General features: G+C 35.9%; 1 protein-coding gene across 1 annotated transcript; it reads left to right on the top strand.

Moving 5' to 3' along the window:
• Positions 1–5,261: 5,261 nt before the first annotated feature.
• Positions 5,262–10,706, top strand: LOC117995439 (uncharacterized). The gene is made up of 3 exons (XM_034983459.2): positions 5,262–5,312; positions 7,632–7,860; positions 8,558–10,706. Exons 1-3 carry the CDS (start codon positions 5,295–5,297, stop codon positions 8,665–8,667), a joined length of 357 nt encoding a protein of 118 aa, XP_034839350.1. The 5' UTR covers positions 5,262–5,294; the 3' UTR covers positions 8,668–10,706.
• Positions 10,707–12,650: the final 1,944 nt, after the last annotated feature.

Genomic DNA, 12,650 nt, shown 5'->3' with positions numbered 1-12,650 from the left:
GGATATGAATATATTATATACATATGTTTATACAAATGAATACCCATAAATTACGTAAACATATAAAAGTAGATATCAAAAAGTTTATCAAACAAACTTTGTAGCTGCGTATGCCGCTAAACAAATGATACTATAAAAATTCAAAATACGGTATAAAATTTCTTAATGCATGTTAAATTCCATAATCCGGTTACAGAGCAGGTCGTTACGGAGATGCCCATTGGACAAATGGCTACCGAAGGGCAGCCGCAGTTAATTAATTGAAATAGTCAGTGAAGATGGGATGTCATAATTCTAAATATCTCCATTTGTATCCGGTATTACGGGTCCGGTATTACGGGGGCCACCCATAACGAAATTTTTAGGAATGTTTTTTCCATCTTGATGACCTCCCTGGCGCAGTGGTGAGCGCTGTGATCTTATCAGTGGGAGGTCCCGGGTTCGTTTCCCGGTAGGAGAAATTTTGAATTTCCTAATTTGTATATTTTCTCTGGTCAGGTCTGGTGGTAGGCTTCGGTTATGGCTAGTTACCACCTTAGTGGCGGAGCCGTGCCGCCAAGCAATTTAGTGTTCCAGTAGGATGCCTTATAGAAACCAAAGGGCCTTCCTTCTAACCTTCCAACCTTCCAAGTCAGCCCGCTTCCATCTTAGACTACATCATCACTTACCCCCAGGTGAGATTGCAGTCAAGGGCTAACTTTCTGAATAAAATAAAATAAAATATACGGGTACATAATTATTATTACAACAACGGCTGCATTGATGATAATATGGATATACGGTCTCCACGTCACAGGTTTAACCTAGTGTGGAGACCACTAGTAAACGACGCCATAATAACTCGTTTTTGCGAAATAAAGATATTTTATTTATTTATTATTTTATATACCTCCAGTGATTTTGAGAAATAGCTGATTATAAATTGACGTAATCAAAATTCAGCTCGTATTATTTTCAGCATACCACGCGGGCATGATAGCTTAAATTTTATCGTAACAATGGGGCCGATTCTCTTGTACGCAATCTCTGAACTAAATTAAATTAACAGGTCTAAATCTAGTGCTATCCTTTTCAGCAAGCAACATTATGACAGGGATAGCAATATATTTAGATGTGTCATTTTAGTTTAGAGATTGTGTACAAGAGAATCAGCCCCAATGGCACACAAAAATTAGCACTGCATTTAGTAGGAATAGGGAATTTAGGAAGGAAAATTATAAGTTAATAAAAACATAAGACTATAGAAATTACATTTTTTTTATTAACAATGAAGTTAACGATGACGTTTGCTACCTGATCTAATAAGAGCCCTTGTCAAGTCTTCACCATTGTTAAAGGAGAAATACATATATAATAGTAGTTCACTCTGATAGTACATTAATATAGCCATGTGAAAGTATAGTGTACTTATGTAATTGCAATATTTACGCAACTGGAATTTTATTTTTTCGTTTCATGATTGGACGCGCTTCCTCGATAAAATCATTTGAAAGTCGATGGTAAAATGTGTTTGTTGCTCAAAGCAGATTTGTTTCATAGGTTTTCATATAGGATTATTCATTTCACTCTTTATTTTACTTCATCATCATCATGATCAACCCATCACCGGCTCACTACAGAGCACGGGTCTCCTCTCAGGGTGAGAAGGGTTTGGCCATAGTCTACCACGCTAACCATATGCGGATTGGTAGACTTCACACACCTTTGAGAACATTATGGAGAACTCTCAGGCATGCAGGTTTCCTCACGATGTTTTCCTTCACCGTTAAAGCAAGTGATATTTAATTAATTAAAATCCACATAACTCCGAAAAGTTAGAGGTGTTGCCCGGGATCGAACCCCCGACCTCCGATTAGAAGGCGGACGTCCTGACCACTAGTCTATCACAGCTTATTTTACTTACTATCAGTTTATTTAGGAGGCACTCCTTGGTACAAAGTAATAATTTCAAAGTATGTAAGTACTTTTGTACACGTCTTTTTGATTGTCAATTGTTGGGTTTTAAGATATAAGATATGGTGATTATTTAATTATGTAAACATAAAACTAAAGCTAGGAGGGCCCAACGTGCCCAGAATGGAGAAAACTCAGTATTTAGTTTAGTATTTTTTTTATTATCATGGCTTCACAAAATCATTTAAACTTGTAATTATCAAAGCTGTTGAGCAGCTCATTCCCAAGCTTTCTTATAATTGAAATAATCCTTTACATCGTAGTAGGATTTTTCAGTGGTCAACTCTATAGTCTTATAAGTGGGAGGTCTCGAGTTCGATTCCTGACAGAGGCAATTTGTTTATAATTTCTAAATTGGCTTCGACCATGGTTTGTTAAAACCATACCGATGAAGACCGAAGACGTGCCACAAAGAGATTTAAATCCCGGGTAGAGACCAATTAGGGAAATGGGTTTGATAACATAATTTGTTCTAATCTTTATGGAGATTGGCCTGATTGAGGTTATTATGGCTAATTCTGTTGCATAAAATCTCCAAACTAAACTAAATGGGCAGTTCTATACCTAGTAAACATTTCACATGGAACATTATGAAAGAGATATGGTATAGGGTGTATATACCATGTCAGAAACCTTCCAGCAAGTCACAACAACGATTGTGCAAATTTTCAGCTCAATAGGATGAATGATGCGCGAACGCAAAGGTTACAAGTAACAAACAAATATATTGATATAAGCATCAGCCTATTAAGACAAAAAAGTGAAAAACAAAGTTCTCTTCTATCCCGTTGTCATTAAGAGAAACGGGTTCATTTCTTCATTGACCTTGCACATAGGAAACTCTTTCTAGCCGACCGCCTCCTCCATGGTTCAATGCTTGTATCAACTTTCATGATACCTTACGTAGGATCAAAACAAATATAAGCACCTTATTCGCTTTGGCCTTATAGTATACTACCCAACGATAAATAATACCTTACTTAGATTACTAATAAGAATACAATTGGTGTTCATATAGGATCAACATGTTTAACCTAAGGAATCGAAATTTTTGGCTTTTTGTCTGAAGCATTGAAAATGAGCATATCAAAATTAACAAATCAATTTTTTTTTCGAATAATTACGCTATTTTTCTTGACCAAAAAATTACACGGGTTTCTATATAAATTGACTCAAAGAATAGGCAAGGCCGTAGAGTTTTGTGCTCGTATATTGTTTAAAATATAAAATAAGTAAAAACCTCCTTCTTTTTAATAAAAACCTCCTCGTTTTAACTATATTAAAATAATACCTGATTACTTACTCAAAAAAATTGATCGCGCATACTATTTAAGTAGTTCAAAAGTTCGATCGTATTGCAACAGACTAGATTACGTCTTGTACAGCCATATAAAAGACATCAACGCGTGCCGTGCTGTTATACTTATCAGGTTGGAAAAAATGTTTAAAAAAACATTTTTTCAGGAATAACGTGTTGAAAACCAAAACTAGAGTTAGCATTGTTTTAAACATTTGTTCAAATCTCTATATCAAATTTGCTCATTTACAATGAGCAAATTTGATATAGAGATATCACTATACCACGCAGCAATGTTATTTTCTTCTTTAGTTGAAGTAATGTTAGTTTCTTTCTTCTGTATTCAGTTAATATAATGTACTAGCTGATCCCCGCGGCTTCGCCCGCGTGTATATAATATAGCCTATGTCACTCAGGAATAATGTAGCTTTCTATTGGTGAAAGAATTTTCAAAATCGGTTCAGTAGTTCCAGAGATTACCCCCTACAAACAAACTTAACGACATTACCTCTTTATAATATTAGTATGGATTAGTTGGATATGTGTAATGATTGTAAAATAATACAATGTGAAGAAAATGATATAATATTAGGTATTACTAGATACCTACCTATTCCTCATAATGTGACTTACTGTTTTGTTTATATCATTTTTGTATAATCATTGTTTCGGTTGAATCAGTTTATTTTACTTAACTATCTGTAGGTATGTAGGGATACATAAATGTATGTGTCTGTGATTTACTACAATTGAATTAAGTACTGAGTTTATACAGCGGATGATAGCCTAATGGCTAAGGCGTCAGCCTCCTATTCGGGAGGTCGGGGGTTCGATTCCGGGCACGCAGCTCTAATTTCTTAGATTCATATGGAAACGAAAACATCGTGAAGAAACCTGCATGCCTGAGAGTTCACCATAATTTTCTCAAAACTGTGTGAAGTCTGCCAATCTACATTTGACCAGTGTGGTGGACTATGATCAAACCTTCCTCATTCCGTGACTAAACACGTTCTCAGTTCAGTGAACCGGCGATGGGTCGATGATGATGGTTAGTTTATTGAGTTGAATAATTGGTTTTAATCATCTCATATGTGAAATAAACAAACATACTGAAAACACAACTCATTAGTCTAGTAACGTTGAGAAAAAAGTAGGAGTATTCCTATTCCGTAGACATGGTATGAAATGCAGGTCACATTAGCTCAGCGGGTTTTTCACTTTCAGCGTATAAGCGCGGAAACATTCTCTTTCTATGAGTCTTTTTATTTCCCAACTAGCTTTTGCTCACGACTTTGCCCTCGTTGTTTCATGAAATATATATTTTTATTATTTTAAATTATTTTTGAGTAGGTATTGATATCTTTTTCAGTTATGTGAATTTTCCACCCAAACATAGCTCTTGAGTTCTCAATTAGTTTTTTTCAATTAAATACTACCCTACCCATACGATTTCATGTTGGATAATTCTGGTAAAAATAAATAGTTGAATGAATTTTCAATTTGTTCCTACATATCCAAGCTATTAATTACTACTAGACTAGCTTTCTGATAAGAAACATGCAAATTACTGCTTTAGATAGTACGTAATTACCTTAATAGGAAAAGTTAGCCCAGAAGAGCTATTTTAAAACATCCTTTAAGGTTACTCAAATATCTACAAAATAATATTAGGTGATTATTGTTTACGATAATCACTACCACCTTGGAACACGGTGTCTTGCTATATTTTCTCAAAATAAAAACATGATAATCAACACACAACTATGGACCTTTCCGCCTTCGTGATCGGGTTCCATTTCCAATTATCTATTGGACTTTTATGCAAAATTCCAACCGTGATAAAGTAAGTAACACTGTGAACTTAAAGGCTTTCAAAATAGAGCAGAAAATTCATTGGTCATTTTGAAATGCGAATCAGATCGAAGGTGCCGAGACGCAGTGTCGCGAAACGCGACCACGTTGCGATATAAAAGGAAGTTTTGTTTAAATTTCTTTATCACACACCGGCTAACTGTACCAGAGATTGGTTGGTCTCCTCTTCACAATGTCTGCAAGACTTTTGGTGAGTGGACGATCACCTTTACAAAATAATTTAAATATCAATAAAAAATGTGCGTGCGCGTTCCTTACACCGTCGAACTGAATCTGTGCTGTGACATCATGTAAAATAAATTAACTAAAGACATCCGTATAGTTATATTGTTAATCGTTATTATCTCATTGTTAAAGATGTAAAGTGAGAGTGACTTGGTGAACTACAAAAAATGGACAAAACGTACCTACATGTATTCATAAATACCTTTATTTCTCTGTAATTGTTGATGCACAATGATACAATGATCTGGAATTATGTATAAAAAGTACTAAGTGACACCATGTGAACATCTCATTCCGAAACCATTTTATTGTTTGTTTACGTTTCTCAGTACTACAGTAATACAACGTAAACGTCCTTAAAAATGTAAAAGAGATTTTTCTTAGAATAATTAATTTGAAAAAGAGACAGTAAATAAAATGATCTAAGTAATAAAATAGAACAAAAGTCCAAGGAGGAAAAAATGAAATGGCCGCGAGTGTTTTTATTGATTAATTTTCATTGGGTGTCGTAATTCATGAAACTACAGTTACAGTGGGATTATACGCCTTATTCCGGTGTAGTAAAAGCTTCAGTGAAGCAAGTCACTACGGCTCTACGATAATATCACTGATCACTGGAGACCGGATCTGATGATCGCAATTAGAGATAGTACAGACTTTAGACAAGATGTCTTAAACTAATTTCTGCTCATACATTGTAACCCATCTCAGCAAACTTTGGGTTCATTTTCATACAAAATATGAAATAAAATATTCTTTATTGTAGAATTGATACAAATAAGTAAATATTAAAACTTGACCAATTTAAATATTAGAAATTAATTAATTTTTGTGAATTTTTTGGTTTCGTTATGACGTATAAAAAATTAGAAGTTGGTAGGTTTTTATTAATTAGTTTCTTAATATTCTTAGCCCAGTAGTATTTTCGAAAAGAGGTACTTGTGGTTCTATTTTTGAATACTTAGTCATGTAAATGCTACTATCGAGAATTCTACTATAGAGTTTAACAGTCGGTGCGCAGGTCTAACGTCTGCTTTCTGTAAAATGAAAACATTTATTTCTTTTTCTATGAGTTATCGAATACGTCTGTTTAACAAAAAAAAACAAATAAAAGCTGAGTGAGAGGCTAAACATGGTCGCAATGAATTTTTTGTTTTCGTTTTGGTTGAAAGTGAATCATTTTGTTACAACACCGAATGCGAGGCACTTTAAATTACTACGATGATTGCCAGCTTTACATCGGCATGGGGACATTCTTTTGTATAACGTTTAGAAAGTTTAGATATTATAATTGTTTTTATAAATCCCGCAAATTGCTATTGCGCTGGAACGTCTCAATAACATCATTTTGACGTCATTTGACGTATATTTGAGTAAAAATATACCATCCGCTCGAAACATCAGTCTAGTGCTGACGTCACTAAAATGGCGGCCACGCGCATTAGTAATTTGCGGGACTTATATAAGTGTAATATTTTAAGTACATAATACCTATCATATCTAGTATATATATTATAAACGAGTCCCAAAATTCATTCATCATATAATTTTTGACATTGTTACCTATCTATCGGATTTGAGCCTTGGTCACACAAGACGCACAATGATGGCAACTCTAAAGCGGCTCATATAAAATTCAATTTTCTTAGCTTAGAAAAACAGTTTTCACTTTCTCAGGAGGCACGGCCTCACACTATACTTATCAATACTAAGTACGTTTTTGTTAAGTTATTAAAGATCTTTTATTAATTCTAGCGACCCGCCCCGGCATCGCATGGGTGCAATGTTGATACTAATGTGGTGTCAGTGAGGAGTGATTAATAATCCATACTTCCATACTAATATTATAAATGCGACCACCGCCGACTCCGTCTCGTTTTGTTGCGCGTTAGTTCGTCATATTTCAACAAATTAATATAAAACAATAATGAACTATACACATAAACCTCCCTCTTGAATCACTCTAAGCGACTTTATTTTATACTATGTAGAGATTTATGTTACGATAACTAGCGGCTGCGATTTTGTTTACTAGGATAATATTTGTTTGCATTTGAGCGACATGTTGCATTGCGAATTTTCCCTTCTTAGTGAGACATAAGTTATAGAGAAAACCAGTTTTGTATTCTCGAGTATCCAGATCTGTTGATATTATCAGTCACTCAGTTTCTCTTTATATTTTATGCTAGATGATGTCCGCGACTTCATCTACGTTGATAGACACAACATTAACAATTTCAATGTATATTATGTTGTAATAAATATTTAATTATATTTTTTTCAGTTGGTGCTCGTTTGCGTAGCCGAACTGTCATCGCTAATAACGGCCGGCGGTGGTGGCGGTGGTCACAAAAAGGTGATCATCCATGTCCCGGTGTTCGTGAAACATCACCACCACAAACACACCATCGTGAAGCATGTACACCATAAGAGCGGTGGTGGCGGTGGTGATGATCACTATGAAGTCCTTGGTTACACGTATGGGGAACCCAAAGCAGCTCCGCATGGTGGTGGTGAGTAGTCATCGAGTTATCATTGATTATATCGATCGATCAGTTGCACTGCACGATGTTTTCTGGTGGATACAAGAACTATACCAAGGATACTTCATCAAATCAAATCAAATCAAAGTATTTATTCAAAAAAGGTACCATTGTATTTAATCTTTGAATGTCTATTATTGAATTTGTAAGATAATAATTGATGTATTGGTGATAATTAACTACGTACCTAAACTTAAAATTAAAGAGTATTCCAAACATAGCCTAGTTCGCAAGCTTTAAAGCGCCTACGGAAAGTGTCTTTTCTTCTCAGACCAGACTTTATTTCCTCAGAAAATAAGTAAGGTCTGGCGGTTTCGCAATCTTGCTCTATATATGCTACTAGCTTATGCTCGCGACTTCGTCCGCGTGGATTACAAAAATTTCAAACCCCTATTTTACCCCCTTAGTGGTTGAATTTTCAAAAATCCTTCCTTAGCGGACGTCTACGTCATAATAGCTATCTGCATGTCAAATTTCAGCCCGATCCGTCCAGTAGTTTGAGCTGTGCGTTGATAAATCAGTCAGTCAGTCACCTTTTCCTTTTATATATATAGATTCAGAATCTAGATAATCAGATCATAGTTTCTACGGAGCATTGTATGCGCACTGGATGTCAACCTTAGTTTGTAAGTAGTTGAAAATAAATTGTTTGCACTGACGTTTCCAGGTCATGGGTGGGGCGCAGCGGAAGAAAGCTACGGCCACGAGTCTCCTGTGAGCTTCGAAGGCGGAGACCATGGTAGTTATTCCCTCAGTGGGGACGGACATGGCTATTGACCCACTGTTTATAAATGAATGGCTAATTATTATTAGTGAAATTACAGTATTAAATAAGTATTTAAAAAAGGCATAATCTAAACATAGTATGGTCCAAATTCCAAAGGCCTGTAGGAAATTATGAGAATGTGATTTATAAAAATTGAATTTTTTTAAGTAGTAAAATAACTGTTTCATACCAAGTATGAGGTATTGTTAAAAATACAAAGGAAGGCAACATAAAATATCCTATAGAAAACGACAGTTCTACCTAAAACTCAAAAATTAGAAGTTCCCGTGGTTCAGATATCAGACCTAGTTTACCATACAGTCTACAGAGGTAAATCAAAAGAACTAATCTTAAGCACCAAGCATTTTCTCAAAACTGCTAACGAAGTCTCGGGGGCATAAACTTTTTATGCCAAACGAATGCCGACACGGGTATATCCGACCTATCAACCTCTACAAGGTCTCTGATAGGAGATGTTACAAACAAAAAAAAACAGCCAAGTGCGAGTCAGACTCGCGCACCGAGGGTTCCGTACTACAGTCATATTTTACGACATTTTGCACAATAAATCAAAAACTATTAAGTATGCATAAAAATAAATAAAAATCTGTTATAGAATGTACAAGTAACGCCCTTTCATATGATACCCCACTTGGTATACTAATTTTACTTTGAAAGTTGAATATCTAATTATTTGTTCATGAACACATTTTAATATTTTTTTGTGATTTAACCACAAATTCACGGTTTTCGTATGTGTGCTATGAGACCTACCTATACTTTCCATAATATTTCATGAATCTAGGTCAACGGGATGTAAGTAAACGGGAATAATAGGTTTCTTGACAGACACGACACCATATCCATACTAATATTATAAATGCGAAAGTGTGTCTGTCTGTCTGTCTGTCTGCTAGCTTTTCACGGCCCAACAGTTTAACCAATTTTAATGAAATTTGGTACAGAGTTAGCTCATATGGAAGACGGAGCGGACATAGCGGAGAAGGACATAGGTTACTTTTTATCCTGGAAAATTAAAGAGGACCCACGGGATTTTTAGAAAACCTAAAACGACACAGACGAAGTCGCGGGCATCATCTAGTTATATATAATGGCAGCTTTATTGCTACTACCGTCTAGCCTATGAGCTAGTCTCTATACATAAAAATGAATCCCTAAATGTGTACTTCTAACGTCACCCGGACGTGGACTCACGCGACGGCCTCGGGGGCGTACGGACTAACCAGTAGTCCAACAACTCCATCCATCCCAACGTCATCCTAAGCCGTGGTCCGAGCCTCACAGGAGGCGCCCTTAGGAGGACGTTGCCCCCCGACCTCTCGAATTATTTCTTCGAGCCCTAGGGCTCACCAAATGTGTTGCTCATCGCAAATGTCGAGAACAGCTGAACCGATTTCGCTAATCCTTTTTTTATAATATTCCTTGAAGTACGAAGATGGTTCTTACGGAGAGAAAAATTGAAAAAAATTTAATCAACTGTTAGGCGGAACGAAGTTCGCCAGGGCAGCTATTATAGATATTTACACAAGAAATATCTAACGCATTTATCTTATTGATATAATGAATTTAAACAACACTCATAGAGGGCTATTGAAAGTTTACAGCATCCTTTAACCGATGCATATTTTTATTACTGACAATAAATTACAGTAATCTTACCTGTAAATTAGAGACTGTTTCTCTCATACATTTACATCTTTAGATTAGAGAAGTAGCTCCGTATCAGACCTTTATAGGGTTACGTATCTCTAAAAAGAAAAAAATGAACCCTTAATAAAGAAAAGTCCTTAAGAAACAGTTTATGGTATAAATCCCGCAAATTGCTATTACGCCAGAACCATGTCTCATTAACATCGAAATGTCATTTTGACGTCAGCCGAAATAAAAATAGACTATCAGCAAAAATTTTGTACTGTTTGCTCGAAACTTCAGTCTAGTGCTGACGTCACTAAAATGGCGGCCACGCGCATAAGCAATTTGGGGGACTTTGTACGGAGAGTGAATGCATTGTTGATGATTTTTATGCTTGTTAACAATTTATTATTGTGTGTTATGTATGTAAACTATAGTTATTTATTGTATCATAATTTTGAAATGAAAACATGTGATAGTTATTAGCTGTTTTGATTTCTATTCTGTTTTAGGATTTAATCCTGTTGTGAACATGTACCTAATTTAAGTGACAACTGTTGATAATTAAATTTTAAGTATTTTTCTCTGCGTTTTTTTAAAAATATTATAAACCAGCACTTCACTGCAATCAGACCTGGTGACAATTAGTGATGATGGAGCCTAAGATGGAGCGCCCTTGCCTAAAAGATGCCTATTCACTCTTGACTTGAAGGTACCCGTAATATTATAATTGGAGGGGAAAACATGATGCTGGAAGGGTGTTCCAAACCTTAGCGGTTCGAAAATAGAAATGAGGAGGCAATTTGTATCCGTGAAATTTAGACGACGTACGGGTGCAGACCTTGGCGATGCCTTGCGGTACGACAGTAGAAAGGTGAAGGAGGAACGAGGTCGAAAAGTTATTCAGCGCACCCTCCGCAATATGTTTGAATTATTTGCACCTACCTGAAACTTAAATCCACGCGGACGAAGTCGCGGGCATCAGCTAGTAAACTGATAGAGACTGCACGGGAACCCATTACATAGAAAGCGCGGCTACAGCTATATCTGCGTTAAACACGTAATTTTTTCTCTGCACGCTTAACACTAAAGTTTTGATTTATTACATTGCTACAGTCGAAATTTTTGTGAATGGACGAATTTATGCTATCCTTGATGAAACAATGCAGTGCAGAGAGAGCGTTAGCCAAATCGTAGTGTTCTCAAAATAACAGCTACAGTGGCTAACTAACAATCTTTTGCTATTGGCCATAATTTTATTCATTGTTGCACCAAGAATATCATGAATAGGTACAGCCAAGCACAATAATTGAGATTGAAGCCATGGTTGATGCAGTTTTTAGGGATCAGTACTACAAAAGGCAAAACGGAACCCTTATAAGATCACTTTGTTGTCTGTATGTGTCTGTCTGTCTGTCAGTCGGTCTGTCAAGACATCAATCATGAAATTTGGCAGGTAGGTAGGTCTTATAGCAGACATAAGGGGAAAACCCTGAAAACTGTGAATTTAGGGTAACATCACACAAAGAAAATTAAATTGGGGTCATGAACTAATAATACTTAAGTATGTATTTTCAATTTTCGAAGTAAGATAAGTATGTATATCAAGTGGGGTATATGAAAGGGACCTGTGCATTCTAAAACAGACTTTTATTTATTTTAATGCATCACCGCAAAATGTCGAAAAAATACGAATGTAGTACGGAACCCTCGGTGCGCGAGGCTGACTCGCACTTCGCCGGTTTTTTATTTATACTTGTCTCACTGTAGTGCACCACGGCTCCGACACATTATTCGCATTGTGAATGCCTTTACCTATTAGGCACATTACGTCGCGAGTTGTGTGTTTTAAGCTTTAATTTACCTACTAAGATAATAATAACTAAGTAATTGTAAAGGAAAAATCGAGATTTCTTGTAATCCAACCAAAACAATCGATTAATCGTTTAGAATAACTAGAGAATAACAAGGTTCTTGCTGTCATAATTTCTATGATGACACTTTTCCGTTTCCTATTGTGATGTGGGAACTAAAGAGAGACATTAATCAGATCTGTGGATGTTCAATTCGATATCATCATAAATTTAACCCTTTCTCACTATTCGTTATAATTATTGCTAGCTGAGGCTCGTGACTTCGTCCGCATGGATTTAGGTTTTTAAAAATGCCGTATGAGCTCTTTGACTTTCCGGGATAAAAAGTAGCCTATATCACTATCCAAGACTTTAACTATACCTCATGCAATACCTAATCACGTCAATCCATTGCTCGGTTGCAACGTGATTGAAGGACAACCCAATAAACCAACAATACATAGACTTTTACATTTATAATATGGGGA

Source organism: Maniola hyperantus, chromosome Z (assembly GCF_902806685.2).
Source record: "Maniola hyperantus chromosome Z, iAphHyp1.2, whole genome shotgun sequence".
In the NCBI taxonomy this organism is placed as follows: Eukaryota; Metazoa; Arthropoda; class Insecta; order Lepidoptera; family Nymphalidae; genus Maniola; species Maniola hyperantus.
Note: the sequence above shows the minus strand (reverse complement) of the source record. Positions and strands in the feature narration are given on the sequence as shown.

Excerpts from the sequence above, each read along its gene's own strand:
- LOC117995439 (XM_034983459.2), top strand. Across the intron at positions 7,861-8,557 it reads AGCAGCTCCGCATGGTGGTG|GTCATGGGTGGGGCGCAGCG; the intron begins GTGAGTAGTCAT and ends TGACGTTTCCAG.